The 18,391-nt window shown below is 48.8% G+C and overlaps 1 protein-coding gene across 1 annotated transcript in view; it reads right to left on the bottom strand.

The window, feature by feature from the left end:
* Positions 1-3,799: 3,799 nt before the first annotated feature.
* The window catches only part of UXS1 (UDP-glucuronate decarboxylase 1), a 94,400-nt gene continuing 79,808 nt past the window's right edge, over positions 3,800-18,391 (bottom strand). Inside the window, 5 exon segments of the mRNA XM_075334261.1 lie at positions 3,800-4,486; positions 4,589-4,700; positions 5,229-5,332; positions 6,072-6,129; positions 14,707-14,767. Of these exon segments, the coding sequence (XP_075190376.1) occupies positions 4,470-4,486; positions 4,589-4,700; positions 5,229-5,332; positions 6,072-6,129; positions 14,707-14,767 (352 nt within the window). The 3' untranslated portion in view covers positions 3,800-4,469.

The following is an 18,391-nucleotide window of genomic DNA, read 5'->3' as shown; positions in this document are numbered from 1 at the left end:
GCATCGGCTCGGTCGGGATGTGGGGAAGTTCTGAAGAACCGAGGCGGAGGACGAGAACTGAACTCTATCCGGTACCCGTGAGACAAAATGTCTGTTACCCACCGGTCTTTGACCTGTGGCAGCCAAATGCCGCAAAAGCGGGAGAGTCTGCCACCGACCGAGGATGCGGAGAGAGGAGGCCGAAAGTCATGAGGCAGCCGGCTTGGAAGTGGTTCCTCCGGCTGCTTTCTTTGGGCGTGAGTGAGTCCGCCAGGAATCTGAGCTCCTCTGCTCCTTCTGAGTCCTTTTGGACGAGGAGAATTGGGCCCTGCCCGAACCTCGAAAGGACCGAAACCTCGACTGCCCCTTCCACTGTTGAGGTTTGCTTGATCTGGGCTGTGGTAAGGAAGAGTCCTTACCCTTGGACTGTTTAATGATTTCTGCCAATTGCTCACCAAACAGTCTGTCTTGAGATAATGGCAAACTGGTTAAGCATTTTTTGGAAGCAGAATCTGCTTTCCATTCCTTTAACCATAAGGCTCTGCGTAAAACCACAGAGTTGGCGGACGCTATTGACGTACGGCTGGTAGAGTCCAAGACTGCATTGATAGCGTAAGTCGCAAACGCAGACATTTGTGATGTCAAGGACGCCACTTGCGGCACTGATGGACGTATGACAGAGTCCACCTGCGCCAGACCAGCTGAAATAGCTTGGAGTGCCCACACGGCTGCGAATGCTGGAGCAAACGACGCGCCGATAGCTTCATAGACAGATTTCAACCAAAGGTCCATCTGTCTGTCATTGGCATCTTTAAGTGAAGCCCCATCTTCCACTGCAACTATGGATCTAGCCGCAAGCCTGGAGATTGGGGGGTCCACCTTTGGACACTGGGTCCAGCGTTTGACCACGTCAGGGGGAAAGGGATAACGTGTATCCTTAAGACGTTTGGAGAAACGCTTATCAGGATAAGCATGGTGCTTCTCTGAAGTCAGCGTGGTCCAGGAAAGTACTCAATTTACGTTTGGGATACCTGAAATGGAATTTCTCCTGCTGTGCTGCTGCCTCCTCCGCTGGAGGAGAAATATCCAGCAGTCTATTGATGGCCGCTATAAGATCATTCACCATGGCGTCACCATCAGGGGTATCCAGGTTGAGAGCAGTCTCAGGATTAGACTCCTGATCACCTAGCTCTGTCTCATCATACAGAGAATCCTCTCGCTGAGACCCTGACCAGCGTGATGACGCCGAGGGTCTCTCCCAGCGAGCTCGCTTAGGCTGCCTGGGACTGTCGTCTGAGTCAGAGCCTTCAGCCTGTGATGTCTGGGACCCCCTTGGAGCACGGATTAGTTCCAACTGAGGGGGACTAGAATCAGCAGTACCCATGGTCTGAGTGACCGGCCTGGACTGCACAGTTTCCAGAATTTTTGTCATAGTCACAGACATCTTATCAGCAAAAACTGCAAACTCTGTCCCCGTCACCGGGGCAGGGTTCACAGGCGTCTCTGCCTGGGCCACTACTAGCATAGACTCCGGCTGACGAAGTGGCACAGGGACCGAACATTGCACACAATGGGGGTCAGTGGAACCTGCCGGTAGATCAGCCCCACATGCGGTACAGGCAGCATATGAAGCCCGTGCCTTGGCACCCTTGCTTTTTGCGGATGACATGCTGTTGTCTCCTCAGAGCAATATAGGGGTATAAGCCAAGAAGCGACCGTACAGTGCAATATATAGGTACAGATAAAAGTACACAAAAACAACACTGTGGCACAAGTGGGGTCAGCACTTAGGTGCTGCTTACCGCCCGCTAAACAGCGGGTGTGTGGTCGCCAGAATCCCCTGTCTGGGTCTCCCAGGGCTATGTCCGTTCTCCAGCTCAGACTGCGTGCAGGAATGGCTGCCGGCGTCCTGTGAAGAGGGGCGGGCCGTGGGCGTGCTGCAGACAAGAGCGGGAAACTGGCGTCCCACTGTGCCCAGTGAGAGGGCTGGAGTATGTAAATAAGACTCCAGCCCTTGGCGCTGACTATTGTACAGCGTCTCTCCCCTTCCCTGACTGACAGGGCTGGGGGCGGGAACGAAGCGTAGCTAGGCCGCAGAAGCCGGGGACTAAATTTATAAGCGCTGCCGTCGTAAAAGCACGGTCGGCGCGAAGTCCCCGGCGCACCACAAGTCTCAGCCGCGCCGCAGTCACCATGGCGGCCGGCGCGGTAGTTCCCCACACAAACTCACTCAGCTAAGCTGCAGTGAGTATAACCCAAGCGCGCAGCGCTACTGTCCCCGGCGCACTAGAACACCCAGCAACGCTGGAGTGTGTCTGTGCCTGTCTGTACGGGGACACAGAGTACCTGAATGTTGCAGGGCCTTGTCCCTGATGGTACCCAGCTCCGTATCCAGCAGGATCTCCGGGTCTGTGGATGGAGCCCGGCCTCAGTCTGGAGGCCGGTAAGATCCCACTTCACCAGAGCCCTTCAGGGGGATGGGGAAGGAAAACAGCATGTGGGCTCCAGCCTCCGTACCCGCAATGGGTACCTCAACCTTAAACACCGCCGACAAAAGTGGGGTGAGAAGGGAGCATGCTGGGGGCCCTAGTATGGGCCCTCTTTTCTTCCATCCGACATAGTCAGCAGCTACTGCTGACTAAACAGTGGAGCTATGCGTGGATGTCTGACCTCCTTCGCACAAAGCATAAAACTGAAGCAGCCCGTGATCCCACGGGGGGTGTATAGCCAGAAGGGGAGGGGCCTTGCACTTTTTAGTGTAGTGCTTTGTGTGGCCTCCGGAGGCAGTAGCTATACACCCAATCGTCTGGGTCTCCCAATGGAGCGCCGAAGAAAAAACAAAAACAAAAAACCACACACCATTCCCTAACACATTCCTTCTTTCACCAATTTATTGTAAGGAAAAAAATATATCCGCTAGGCAGTAATCTAATAAAGGGGTCCCACGATGACTCTGGACCTTCTAGAATATGGGGGGCACACTCAGAGAATGTATCCCCCCATTTTCTAGGAGAGCAAACCCTCCATGTGAGGAGTGTGGGTGGGGTGCAATGACACTGCACCCACTCTCCCCGGGTCCACAGCAGCAGTGTGTGTGCAGCCAGCACAGATCTCACTGAGCACAGGAAGCTGAGTTGACAGACGCTCTTTGCGCATGCGGCAGCGTCTATTGTGAAGGAGGAGGGATCGCGAGGGGGAGGGGGGGGGGGGGGGAATCAACGCTGCACAGGTCCCTTGGAACATCAGGGAACAGCTGGGGGTGTTATAGGGGGTGGCCTAACTGGCCCTGGGGAGGAGTTTCCTGTTCCATGTGTCATGGCACATGCGACAAATCAGAGGAGTAGGGTGAATGCGGGTGGCGCGCTGGATTTGCGGGCACTTTGGTGACACCGGGGGACCGGGGAGGAGATTTATCTCCTGACATGTTTGATCATGACATGTTTGATCATTCCAGATGGGAGATAAATATTTTTTTACCGGCGCTGTCATTTACTGGAACGTGATCATCGGTATACGGAGTATAACGGTGATCACGTGAGAGGGGACCGAATAAAACGGCCTTAATCATGATCTCCAGAGTCTCAGCTACCCCCACAGTAGCTGAAACCCTGGAGATTTTCAGACGCTTGGGGGCGCTCTATACACTTATTTCTGCCTGCAGTTTATAAACGGCAGATCAGAATAAGTACCCTATTCTGCCGCCGTTTATCTCCGTAAGGCTGTCGTAATGGGGTTAAAGCAGCAATCTTATATGCACAAGAAAAAAGTCCCAGTTGACTATTGTTCTTATTTTATTAAAATAGCATATTCAACCACCATAAACTGATAATACTTTATTTTCTTTATCCAAGAGTACACTTAACAACACAATAGTGATTCAAAATATCCTTATTTATCATAGCTGCTTTCAAATTGAAAATTTACAGCTTTGTGAACATTGAGGAGAACAAAGAAGGTTTAAGTAACAAAAAAAAAAAGCGCCAAAAAAACAAAACAAAAAACAAAGCTTTAACGTTTTCACACTCTTCAGGAGTAAATCTAAGTTGGCAGTATGAAAGAGTGGACCCTTACAAGACTGCCCCCGTGTAATGCATAGAGTACATTCCATATTAAAGTACCTACCATATATTTTTTTTAAACATATAAATAAATTGGCATTTTTAGATCCACGTTTGCTTCAGCTTCAAAAAGAAACTAGTAATTTAAACCCGTTGTACTCGGCAGAGTCTGAAAAGGACTAGACGGTGATTCTTAGCTGGCCCCACCACCAGCAATAGGGCTGACCTGTCCTGAGACAGTGGTCAAAAACAGTCACAGCAAGATATATAAAATGTGGAGATTTCCATGTATTTCCTACTCTACTGTACATAGAAAGACATCTTTAAAAAGTGCAAGGCAATGTTTGCAGTTCTCAAATGTTATTAGGCACATCCATTCCTTTAAAGCAAGCTTCATAGGGAAATTCCAGTTTTATTCTTCACGATACCCTTTCAGAAGTCTCTCTTTTCTTGTAGAAGAAACAAGGGGAAAGGGAGAACAAAAATTACATCTTGTAAACCATCAAGGTAGCCCTCTTCTTCACGGAGTGTTCAGTTATGTCTCATTCTACCTTTTTTTATTCTTGCCGGTTTTGGCTTGGGTATATATTGGTTATTTGCTTGGTATTCAAGTTCTTTGCTAAAGTAGTGGATTGTTTTATTCAAGCCTTCCTCTAGTGGAACCTGATAAGAGAGAAAGACAGGAGAAACCACGTTACCGTAGCTTTCTGAACTTATACCAAAGGAGTTATTATTATTATTATTATTAATAATAATAATAAATAAATAATATAAAAAGCCTAACATTTTGTATAGTTCAGTCTCTTACGGATTATTATAGTGATCACCTTTCAAGATCAATGGAGTCTGATATAGACTACAACCGGGTGGTGGAGGGGACAAAAGACTACTGACTGTTCACATACACATTACCACTCCATTACTGTTCATAGCGATTGTCAAGTACTAAGATTGGCTATTTCTGACAGTAGCATAAATATGTATTGTGATAATTAGCCATTGCTGGCAGTCCCATAAATAAGAAAAATTAATGGAGAGGTAGAGCACATGCTCAATTGCTGCTCCATTAACTCTATAGCCTTTTGTCCCTGCAGCGTTCTGGTTCGAGTCTGTGTCGGACCACACAGACTTTGTAAGGGGACAAGAACTAGAATACATACATCTCTACTGAGAGCTAAACTGTATACATACCACAGGTTCCCATCCAAGTAAAAGCTTTGCTTTCCTGATATCTGGTTTTCGCCTTTGTGGATCGTCTTGAGCTTCTGAAAGAAACTGTATATCTCCACCACTTCCTATAAAGAAAGCAAAATACACTTAACAGTCGTTTGTGTTTTTTAGAACTATTGAGACAAGTAAAAAGACTGCCCAGCATCAACTTTGTTCAGTTGCAAATTGCATTAGGCTGCCGAAGTAGCGCGATCTTCCTCGGCTGATACTCGAATGCCAGCAGATTAGTGAACCCTAGAGATGTCATGGTACCACACACTTCATGACATCACAGGGGGTTTATTTATCACAAAAAGTGCCCAGGATGTTGGCATTTAAGCGCCGACTCATGACACTCCCTCTTCTTTAGACGACAGCCAAGCAGCACTAAATCGTAGTGCAAATCTTTTTGCTCATCTCTAGAAGAAGGATATGGACAACTAGTACAATATGGCTGGCCTATGATCATTTTCTATTAAAGCTTCATTCAGACATCAGTTTTACATGTACAAATTCAGTTTTTTTCAAGGACAGAACTTTTACTTACAATGGTCTATGGTGTAGTTCACATGCCTGAGCAATGTTGAAAGCCAAGTGGTCCACACCAAAATACGGAGCATATCAGATATAATATAATATAATATAATATAATATAATATATATATATATATATATATATATTCTACTAGGCAGTATATGTACTGTATGAGAATCGCTGAAGAGTATTGAAAACTACAGTGGTGACAAGAAAGTCCCCGAGGTCTACGTGTAATTACACATCTCATCAACAATTGGCAGGATGTCTCAGGGGGATGCAGAACTCACCAACAAGGTGTTTAATTAATCTGGCAAATTCCAGGATGGTGTGCTCTTCTGGGTTTCCCTGTGGAGGAGATGAAGGCAGATTACAACTTTAATTGCAAATTGTAATTAATAATTTCAATGCTGAGATGAATTTATGATTAGGTTTAAAACCTTCTTCATTATTTTCTTTTTACCTTTTCTTCAGGTGAATTAGACAATGATGTACAAAGTGACATTCGCTGATAAGGTCTATACTGCCCGAGATTTGTATGAGTCTAAAGGGGGCTTTACACGCAGCGATATTGCTAGCGATATCGCTGGTGAAAGCACCTGCCCCGTCGTTTGTGCGTCACGGGCAAAATCGCTAACGATGCCGGATGCGAGTCATGGAATCCGTGACCCCGGCGATAGATCGTTAGATACGTCGTTGCGTGTAACGGGGCCTTTAGACTGGAGAATTGGCGCAACTTTACCGCCAAGCATCCAGATCAAGTCAGGTGACACTTTACGGCATAAACTGACATGCAGCATATTGGGAAACACACTCTTAAAACCTCAAATACAGTTCTGCTACATTGGAAAGGGCGGTTTGTTTAGTTTTTTTAAATGCACAGGAAAAAAAAAAAATTGATTTCAGTATCAGACTATGTGCTTGTTAGTCATTAGTGACTGCTCTTAAATTATTGCATTAGAAAAGCAAAAACTCTGAAGTGGGATGAATACATTTCTGTTGTATTTGAAAAGAAGGGAATTTTGTTTACTTACCGTAAATTCCTTTTCTTCTAGCTCCAATTGGGAGACCCAGACAATTGGGTGTATAGCTTCTGCCTCCGGAGGCCACACAAAGTATTACACTCAAAAGTGTAACCCCTCCCCTCTGCCTATACACCCTCCCGTGCCTCACGGTCTCCTCAGTTTTGGTGCAAGAGCAGGAAGGAGGAAACTTATAAATTGGTCTAAGGTAAATTCAATCCGAAGGATGTTCGGAGAACTGAAACCATGAACCAAAGAAACAATTGAACATGAACAACATGTGTACACAACAGAACAATAAGCCCGAAGGGAACAGGGGCGGGTGCTGGGTCTCCCAATTGGAGCTAGAAGAAAAGGAATTTACGGTAAGTAAACAAAATTCCCTTCTTCTTTGTCGCTCCATTGGGAGACCCAGACAATTGGGACGTCCAAAAGCAGTCCCTGGGTGGGTAAAAGAATACCTCGATAAATAGAGCCGACACGGCTCCCTCTTACAGGTGGGCAACCGCCGCCTGAAGGACTCGCCTACCTAGACTGGCATCTGCCGAAGCATAGGTAAGCACCTGATAGTGTTTCGTGAAAGTGTGCAGACTAGACCACGTAGCTGCCAGACACCTGCTGAGCCGTCGCCCGGTGCCGCAATGCCCAGGACGCACCCACGGCTCTGGTAGAATGGGCTTTCAGCCCCGAAGGAAGCGGAAGCCCCGAAGAACGGTAAGCTTCAAGAATCGGTTCCTTGATCCACCGAGCCAAGGTTGACTTGGAAGCCTGCGAACCCTTACGCTGACCGGCGACAAGTACAAAGAGTGCATCTGAACGGCGCAGGGGCGCTGTGCGAGACACGTAGTACCGGAGTGCTCTCACTAGATCTAATGAGTGCAAATCCTTTTCACATCGGTGAATTGGATTAGGGCAAAAAGAAGGTAAGGTGATATCTTGATTGAGATGAAAAGGAGATGCCACCTTAGGGAGAAATTCCGGAACAGGACGCAGAACCACCTTATCCTGGTGAAAAACCAGGAAGGGGGCTTTGCATGACAGCGCTGCAAGATCCGACACTCTTCGGAGTGATGTGACTGCCACCAGGAAGGCCACCTTCTGCGAAAGACGTGATAAGGAGACATCTCGCAGCGGCTCGAAAGGTGGTTTCTGAAGAGCCGTTAGCACCCTGTTAAGGTCCCAGGGCTCTAGTGGGTGCTTGTAAGGTGGGACTATGTGGCATACTCCTTGCAGGAACGTGCGGACCTGCGGGAGCCTGGCCAGGCGCCTTTGAAAAAATACTGAGAGCGCCGATACTTGTCCCTTGAGAGAGCTTAGTGACAAACCTTTGTCCATTCCAGATTGAAGGAAGGAAAGAAAAATGGGTAAGGCAAAAGGCCAGGGAGTAAACCCATTCACAGAGCACCAGGACAAGAATATCCGCCAAGTCCTGTAATAGATCTTGGCGGACGTCGGTTTCCTGGCTTGTCTCATAGTGGCAATGACATCCTGAGATAACCCTGACGATGCTAGGAGCCAGGACTCAATGGCCACACAGTCAGGTTGAGGGCCGCAGAATTCAGATGGAAAAACGGCCCTTGTGACAGCAAGTCTGTGCGGTCTGGAAGGGCCCACGGTTGACCCACCGTGAGATGCCACAGATCCGGGTACCACGACTGCCTCGGCCAGTCTGGAGCGACGAGAATGGCGCGGCGGCAGTCGGACCTGATCTTGCGTAACACTCTGGGCAGCATCGCCAGAGGAGGAAACACGTAAGGCAGTTGAAACTGCGACCAATCCTGTACTAATGCATCCGCCGCCAGAGCTCTGTGATCCTGAGATCGTGCCATGAATGCTGGGACCTTGTTGTTGTGCCGTGACGCCATGAGATCGACGTCCGGCGTTCCCCAGCGGCGACAGATCTCTCGAAACACCTCTGGGTGCAGAGACCATTCCCCCGCGTCCATGCCCTGACGACTGAGAAAATCTGCTTCCAGTTTTCTACTCCCGGTATGTGAACTGCGGAGATGGTGGATGCTGTGGCTTCCACCCACTGCAGAATTCGCCGTACTTCCTGGAAGGCTTGACGACTGCGAGTGCCGCCCTGGTGATTGATGTAGGCGACTGCAGTGGCGTTGTCCGACTGGATACGGATCTGCCTGCCCTCCAGCCAGTGATGGAACGCCAATAGGGCTAGATACACTGCCCTTATCGCCAGAACATTGATCTGAAGGGAAGACTCCCTCGGAGTCCAGGTCCCTTGAGCCCTGTGGTGGAGAAACACTGCTCCCCACCCTGACAGGCTCGCGTCCGTGGTGACCACAGCCCAGGTTGGGGGCAGGAAGGATTTTCCCTGCGATAGAGAAGTGGGAAGAAGCCACCACTGAAGAGACGTCTTGGTTGCCAGGGAAAGAGAGACATTCTTGTCGAGGGAAGTCGATCTCTTGTCCCACTTGTGGAGAATGTCCCATTGGAGTGGGCGTAGATGAAATTGCGCGAAGGGCACTGCCTCCATCGCTGCCACCATCTTCCCTAGGAAGTGCATGAGGCGCCTCAATGGGTGTGACTGACTCTGAAGAAGAGATTGCACCCCTGCTTGCAGAGAAAGCTGTTTGTCCAGTGGTAGCTTGACTACCGCTGACTGGGTATGAAACTCCATCCCGAGGTAAGTCAACTTGGATTTCGGGAAGTTGATGATCCACCCGAACCGCTGGAGAGTCGCCAGAGCGACGGCTAGACTTTGTTGACACGTCACCCGAGACGGGGCCCTGACTAGGAGATCGTCTAAGTAGGGAATCACCGAGTGGCCCTGAGAATGCAGGACCGCCACAACGGATGCCATGACTTTGGTGAAAACCCGTGGGGCTGTCGCCAGGCCGAAGGGCAATGTCACGAACTGAAGGTGTTCGTAACCGATGGCGAAACGCAAAACGTGTTGATGTTCTGGTGCGATCGGCACATGGAGATAAGCATCCTTGATGTCGATCGATGCGAGGAAGTCTCCTTGTGACATCGAGGCGATGACCGAGCGGAGAGATTCCATCCGGAATAGTCTGGTGTTCACGTGTTTGTTGAGCAATTTGAGGTCCAGAACGGGACGGAAGATCCGTCTTTCTTTGGCACCACGAATAAGTTGGAGTAAAAACCGCGACCCTGTTCCTGAGTGGGAACGGGGGTCACAACTCCTTTTTTCAGAGCGTCCACCGCTTGAAAAAGTGCGTCTGCCCGCGCGGGGGGCGGGGAGGTTCTGAAGAAACGAGTCGGAGGACGAGAGCTGAACTCTATCCTGTAACCGTGAGACAGGATGTCTCTCACCCATCGGTCTTGAACAAGTGGCCACCAGGCGTCGCGAAAGCGGGAGAGCCTGCCACCGACCGAGGATGCGGTTCGGGGATGCCGTGAGTCATGAGGAGGCCGCCTTGGGGGCAGTGCCTCCGGCGGTCTTTTGGGGGCGTGACTTAGACCGCCACGCATAGGAGTTCCTCTGGCCTTTGTCCTGTCTATTGGACGAAGAGGACTGTGGCTTGGCGGAGGGACGAAAGGACCGAAACCTCGATTGTATTTTTCGTTGCTGAGGTCTCTTGGGTTTTGACTGGGGTAAGGAGGAGTCCTTTCCCTTTGATTCCTTAATAATCTCATCCAATCGTTCGCCAAACAATCTCTCGCCAGAAAACGGCAAACCGGTTAAGAACCTCTTGGAAGCCGAGTCTGCCTTCCATTCGCGCAGCCACATGGCCCTGCGGACTGCAACAGAATTAGCGGATGCCACCGCTGTACGGCTAGTAGAGTCTAGGACTGCGTTCATGGCGTAGGAAGAAAACGCCGACGCCTGCGAGGTTAAAGATGCAACCTGCGGGGCACACGTACGTGTGACCGCATTAATCTCAGCCAGACAAGCTGAAATAGCTTGGAGTGCCCACACGGCTGCAAAAGCCGGGGCAAAAGACGCTCCCGTGGCCTCATAGATGGATTTCATCAGGAGTTCTGCCTGTCAGTGGCATCTTTTAGCGATGAGCCATCTGCAACCGCAACCACAGATCTAGCCGCCAATCTGGAGACTGGGGGATCCACCTTGGGACATTGAGCCCAACCCTTAACTACGTCAGCGGGGAAGGGGTAACGTGTGTCAGTAAGGCGCTTAGTAAAGCGCTTGTCCGGAACCGTTCTGGGCTTCTGGATGGCATCCCTGAAGTTAGAGTGATCAAAAAATGCACTCCGTGCACGTTTGGGAAACCGAAACTGGTGTTTCTCCTGCCGAGAGGCCGACTCCTCTATAGGTGGAGGCGGGGGAGATAGATCCAACACCTGATTGATGGACGAGATAAGATCATTTACTAAGGCGTCCCCTTCAGGTGTATCAAGATTGAGAGCAACATCAGGGTCCGAGCCCCGAGCTGCAACCTCCGCCTCGTCCTCCAGAGAGTCCTCCAGCTGGGAACCCGAGCAGCGTGAGGAAGTCGGGGAAGATTCCAAGCGAGCCCGCTTAGCTGGTCTGGGACTGTGGTCCGTGGAGGAGTCCTCCACGTGAGACCTGCCAGGGGTGGACCGAGAGGGACCTGGAGGCGCCGATCTAACAGGGTCCGGGGCCTGTGTAAGGACCGGTCTGGACTGCAGGGCTTCCAGCAACTTGGCAGACCATTTGTCCATAGACTGAGCCATGGATTGTGAGAGTGACTCAGAGCTTTTCAGCAAAAACTGCAAACTCTGTCGCTGCCACCTGGACAGTGGAAGCAGGGGGGTCTGCCTGAGCCGAGGGGCCCACTAGTGACCGAGGCTCCGGCTGAGCAAGCGTAACAGGGGCCGAGCATTGCTCACAATGAGGGTAGGTGGAACCCGCAGGTAACATAGCCCTACAAGAGGTACATGTCGCAAAAAAACCCTGTGCTTTAGTGCCCTTGCTCCGTGTGGACGACATGCTGTAGTGTCCTAGGAGCGTGATCACTGAGGGTATATAGAAAAAAGGGTATACAGCCCGGCCGAACAGAAATAAGTATATATATACGTATCTATACCGGCACCCAGGGGGACCAACACCGAGTGACCGGTGCGGCTTACCGACCGCTAAAAAGCGGGGTGTGTGTGCTCCAGATTCCCTGCCTTGGTCTCCCAGAGCTGCAGAGCTGTTCTCTGTGATTCTCCACCGGCAGAATGTCCGAAAAATGGCTGCCGGAGCTCTCAGGGGAGGAGTGAAGCCGTGGGCGGCGTTAGGAAAAGTGCGGGAATCTGGGGTCCCCACAGTGATCAGTGAGGGGGGAGGGAGCATACAGGATGCCCCGGCCCTCACATCCGACGTCAGGTCGGCTGTCCCGCCCCTATCTCTGATAGACAGGCCCGGGGGCGGGAGTTTTGCCACTAGGCCGCGATGAAGCCGGGGACTAAATTTAATACCGCGGCCGACAAGCAGGCGCGGTCGGCGCGGTAGTCCCCGGTCTTCACAGTTCAGCAGCCAGTTGCGACGTCCGGGAACCAGGCGCTCCATACACATTCCCCATGGGGACACAGAGTACCTCGTGGATGCAGGGCCCTGTCCCTGAGGATAGATAAGCTCCTGTCCAGCAGATTCCCTCAGGGGCTGCGGAGGGAGCACGGTCCCAGAACCTGGATGACCGCTTCGGATCCCACTTCTACCAGAGCCCTAAGGGATGGAGAAGGAAACACGGCATGAGGCTCCGGCCGTCGTACCCGCAATGGGTACCTCAACCTTAACAGCACCGCCGACTTAGTGGGGTGAGAAGGGAGCATGCCGGGGGCCCCGTGGGGGCCCTCTTTTCTTCCAACCGATACAATCAGCAGCTGCTGCTGACTAAAATGGAGATGTGTGAGTGGATGTGTGCCTCCTTCCACACAAAGCATAAAACTGAGGAGCCCGTGAGGCACGGGAGGGTGTATAGGCAGAGGGGAGGGGTTACACTTTTGAGTGTAATACTTTGTGTGGCCTCCGGAGGCAGAAGCTATACACCCAATTGTCTGGGTCTCCCAATGGAGCGACAAAGAAATAATATATATATATATATATATATATATAAATTCCCAAAATCAAGATTAGTAATTAACTGACAAAAAACCCCCCCAAAACCTGGTGTTGGGATAATCTTATATATGTGTCCCTGCTATGTATTGTGTAATGGCTGTGTCTGACCATACCACATCTCCTAGGCAGCGGAGGACGCAAAAGTATAAGAACATTACAGAATAGCGGATTCTTTTTGTGAGGTAAAACATATGCCTGCCTGGATTTAAAAAAAATGTTTTACGTCACAGAAATACCGTATTTTTCGCTTTATAAGACGCACCGGATTATAAGACGCACCCCAAACTTAGACATAAAAAAAAGAAGAAAAATGGGGTCCGTCTTATAATCCGGTGTTCTCTTACCGGAGGGGGGCAGCAGTGGTGGTGAAGCGTGGGTCGCAGGAGGCAGAGTTTGTGCTGGCAAGCACGGCGGGTCAGTGGCAGTGGGGTCCGTGGTGGCAGGTGGCGTCCGGGGGTGGCAGGAGCCGGGGGACTAGTGGTGGTGGCGGCAGCAGCAGCGTCGGCGGGCGAGTCATGTAGCAGGCCGATGCAGTAAGTGTCCCACTGTCCGCGGTCCCGGTTCAAATAATGGCGCCTGCGCAGATTGAGCTCTCATCCAAGGACTCCATCTGCGCACGCGCCCGCTGCCATCATTTGAAACTGGGACCGCGGACAAACTGGGTAACTTGCTGCCATCGGCTGCCCGCACACAGCACCCGGCCGCACACAGCCACGGGTACCCGGCTGCCACCGCATGCAAGCACAGGTACCCGGCCGCTTGCACGCAGCCACAGACACCCGGCCACCCGATCACCGCAGACAGGACCCCCAGGTACCGCTATATTCGCTTTATAAGACGCACCCCCCATTTTCCTCTCAAATTTTTGGGAGTAAAAGTGTGTCTTATAAAGCGAAAAATACGGTACATTTTGCAATCCCGTGCTGTAACATTTGTAAAAAATTTTTATTTTTTAAAATTTCCTCCCCGGCCCAAGAGCTGTGGTATGATTAGACTATGTCCCTGTACAGTCAGACACGACCATTACACAGTACATAGCAGGGGCGCATAAGATTTCAGCACAGGAAGTTTTTTTTTGTTTTAAAAAAAAAAAAATAAAAAAATTTAATTGTAGACCTTATTATTCCAACACCTACAGAATAAAATTAACTTTGTTCGTGGGAAAAGCCCTTCAAGCTCCAATTAAAAGAAATTTTGCCAGAAATTGTCAAAAAACGAGCCGTTGCCACATTTTTTTCTACTTTGAGTTTCAAGCCAGTTTCATCCAGCTCTGCTAAAATGGGCAGAGCCGAGGTGGAACATGGTTTGGTTAGGGCAGTTTCACACATCCACATGTCGCCGGATCTGGCGCACTCCAGTACAATGGCATTGCGGCAGCCGGAGCTTGTGACTGGAGCTTGCCGCGATGCCATTGTACTGTATTGCACTGTACTGGAGTGTGCCGGATCCTTGTGTGAAACGGCCCTTTCTAATCCCACTATTCTAATTCAGGTCGAGCCTCAGGTCACAAAACTTATACTAGTCTCCGACTACAGTAAAATTTGTGGTGAGGCTCACAGGAGGTGCACACCAATTTTAAAGATACACCTGATTTATCAAGAGGCGTCTAATCAGGTGCGTTGGACTTCAACACACCCCTTCATCAAGACTAGGGTGGCTTTCATTTTTCCATTGTATGCTCTCTTGTGATTAGCTTAAAACGTTGTAGGGGGTGGGGGGGGGGGGGAGGGTGAGTGCTGGCAAAAACAATCAGGTATAGTCCCAAAAACTTTTTTTTGCTTACATGCGACTTTCCAAGATCATGGCAACATTATGAGTCTAACAACGGTAAAAATATACTTACATTCGATGTTAAAATCCCAGTAGAATACACAACTAGAAAGGGAAACTTACCAGGTTCACTGGACTGCTGACATTGCTGTTCATTAAAGCAACAAGCCCATTAACCAGGTCACTAGAAGAGAAGAATACAGAGTACAGGTTTAAAATCTGCCATTAGTCACTACAATTTGGAAGTAATGTCTGAAGTATTGCTTTTTATTTAAAAGGTTGTTGAGTCTTCTGATGAAAATCTGCAGTCGCTATGGCTGCAGACCAGACTTCTAAATACAAAGCACACACACTGTCAGGATTCTCCTGTGTTGCTGGTGATAGTGGGCAGTCATATGACGGCAATTATGCGATTTGCATACTTCTGGTCACATTCTAATTAGAAGTGCTCGGCCTTGCTTAACTCACGCATAGTAAGCAGGGCTCACATGCATTGGCCAATACATATGCTAAACATCTCTTTTTCAAATATTCCTATAGCAGTAATGCAATACCAGAATTCATTTATTCATTGTTAGCATTTCAGTGTGCAGCTGTATTTTTTTCGTAGTTACAATGTGTTTTCAGCTAGCACCTGTTCACACCTATTGAATGTGCAGGTCAGTATTTTTATATATTTATTTATATTTGTAGTAAGCGGGGAAGAGCATATCTAGTTGGCATGTGATCGCATGTGTAAAATAAAAAAAAAAAAAAAAAAAAGGATACTTGCGGTCATATGACTGTCTGTTCTCCCTGGCACCACTGGAGAAACCCAAAAGTGCACACTAAGAATTCAGAAATCTGCAGTCACAAAGGGGCTATCCGACCTGATGAAAGTCTGTAGTTACCAACTAATACATGTGTATTATAGTCATAAAGTGGCCTATGCTGGTTATATTTAGGCACTACAGGCTGAGCACAAGGCAAGAGGGAGTCTGCCTGTTTTCAGCCATCAGTTTGTATTTGGAAAACGGGATGACAGGCTCTCTTTAGAAGTACGGCCAACAGCTGTATGTCCTTATATACACAGCATTCTAGAATGACGTATAGACGTCCAAAGGCCAATCCGCACAACATAAGAAATATTATGCTCACCTATGGAGCAGTCCAGCCGGATGGGCTTTGCTAGTCTTGATCCGATGCCATCCTCCTTCCTTGCTTGATGTGGATAATGTGTCTTACATCATTCATACACACACACACACACACACACACACACACACACACACACACACACACACACACACACTCTTCCATTGTGCTTCTGCCCAGTGGAGGACAGAGCAGAGTTTTGTAGAGCACATGCATGCTTTGGCCTTTCCCTGTACATTACAGTACTTTACTATGCCCTCAGCAGGCTAGAAAGAAGTACACAAGTATTCTAGAATGCTGTATATAAGGGTATACAGGTGGTGGCTACACTTTATATGGGTAAGACCTGGTGACAGTTTCCCTTTAATTACAATTCTGCAGTAGGGGTGAGATCTGACAGTCCAGATGAAACTCTTGAGGCTGGGGCCACACGGGCATTACTGCGATCCCTTCTCATGACACTTGGCTCACTCTGGCAGTACAGCAGAGCAGAGTGTCATGCGAGTGTCCGTGACTGAGGTGCGATCATGCGAGCCGACCTCAGCTGCAAGGCGGCCCGGCACTAAGGAGGGGCAGGCCAGCACTGAGAAGGAGTGGGCCGGCACGGAGGAGGGAGGGATTTATCTCCCTCTCTCCTCCGTAGCCGGCTATTGCCATTCTCGCACTGCACTCGCGGTACACCGGTGTACCGCGAGTGCAGTGCGATTTTTCTCTCGCCCCATAGACTAAAATGGGTGCGAGAGAAAAAAGGATCGCATTACAGTCACAGAGCATGCGATTGTTTTCTAGGTTCGATTAGGACTGAGAAAATAATCGCTCATGGGTGTTGGGACACAGGCTAATATTGGTCCGAGTGGAATGCGGTTTGTTATCGCACTCCACTAGCACCGATTTTCATGCCGTGTGGCTTAGGCCTAACACCAGAAGTTGCTATTGGCCACACAAATTTTAAAGCAAACCTGTGTGGCCCTTGGCCACTGCAAACAGAGTGAAGATCAGACACAAGCTGCCTAATGAACCTTTTAAGTTTGCATAATTCCAAATGAAAAATTTGGCAGCATAAATTCCCTTGAGATCACTAGAAGGTGTTCACACTGCCTTTTTCAAAACAGAATCTGCAAGTAAGTTTCCCAAACACTCAAAAGAACGGACCTATTAGTTTAATATTTCTAAATAAAACCAACTTGCTGTTCATTTGTTCAGGCTTGGAAGAGTCTTAAAACACTCAGATTTGCAAATGACACATAGTAACATGTACATTAGTCTGGCTGTTTCCGCCATGGAGACACTCAATACTTTGCAGTGGAAGTCAATCGAAGGCTAAAACAACACCTGGGTTAGTAGACCTGTCAATTATCTAGAACAGCGCTGGGAAAAGCTAGGTGGTGGCAGGTGAACTAGTCACACACGTATATACATGACTACACATGTGCAGCAAGGTAGTTTTGGACAGGCTCCCTGTAAAAGGTTTTTATATATTTTTTTTAATTTAATTTAAACACAGTTTCCTTAGTGGACTTTATTTTTTACTTGTATAGTATAAAGCGATCAACGAAAAGTCATGGTCTTGTATGGAGACTGAGCTTCATGAAACTATCCAGATGGCAGCGCGCGTGCTAGTTAATTAACCCATGTTCCATTTAACTGCTACTGTCAGAGATTGACAGCAGCATCTAAATCGTTAACAGACGCAGCCAGAATGAGGCTTTGTCCACGGCTGTTAAAAAAGACAGATGTCAGTTATGTAACTTAGCTGGAATCGGCCACGAGTGGAGGGAACTCATCTACAGTACTAAGTGCTCAACATCCTGGAAAGGGGTCTGCCTGTGTGAATTCACGTCCTAAAGAGTTAAAGACTGTAAAAAAAAATGAAAACAGACCATACATGCAATGGTTGGAAAACTCTCTTTATTCAGTTTATAGTCTTAGTTCTTGCTGCATCTTACAGCTTCTCATTAATATGCTGTATAGTTTACGCAAATGGGCAATTCTCCAGCTTTGTGCCTGCATTTGAGAGCATAATGTAGATCAAACCTCCACGCTGTGCAGAAAATCAATGGGGAACAAACATTGGCACCTGCACCAATCAGCAGATCAGGGAATTTTTTATCCTGGTCACATAGTGCTAGCGGGCACGTCCGGCTGCCACTCTATTCATTGCCCTTGGAGCTATCAGAAAAAAAAGTTAAGCACAGGGCTAGTCAGCTCCATAGGAAATTAATGGAGTTAGGCCGGTTTCACACATCCGGCTTTTCACCAGTTTGCTGGTTCTGGCGCACGCCAGTACATTGTAACTTCCGGAGCATGTGACCGGAGCTTGTCACGCTGCCACTTTACTGTATACACTGTACTGGCGTGCGCCAGAACCGTAAAAAAGCAGAATGTGTGAAACCGGCCTAATGGTCGGGTATGCATACTAATGGTCCATTCTAATGAGGATAAAAGTGCCCTGTTGACAATTGTGTGTCATAGTAAATTGATTGGTGGGGACAACCCCAAAAATGTAGTTTTTTTTATTTAAAGTTTCATACTTTGACAGAACGCAAACATTATTATAGTAGTGCGATATATCTATTGATATAGTCACAGCTTGAGGTTAGTCTGCCTCAACAGCAGTCTTAAAGGGAACCTGTCAGCAGAAATTTTGCTATAAACCTAAAAGATTCCCCCTCTG

This window comes from Anomaloglossus baeobatrachus, chromosome 2 (genome assembly GCF_048569485.1).
Source record: "Anomaloglossus baeobatrachus isolate aAnoBae1 chromosome 2, aAnoBae1.hap1, whole genome shotgun sequence".
Classification (NCBI taxonomy): Eukaryota; Metazoa; Chordata; class Amphibia; order Anura; family Aromobatidae; genus Anomaloglossus; species Anomaloglossus baeobatrachus.
The sequence above is the reverse complement of the archived record's forward strand: the minus strand, read 5'-3'. Positions and strand labels throughout refer to the sequence as shown.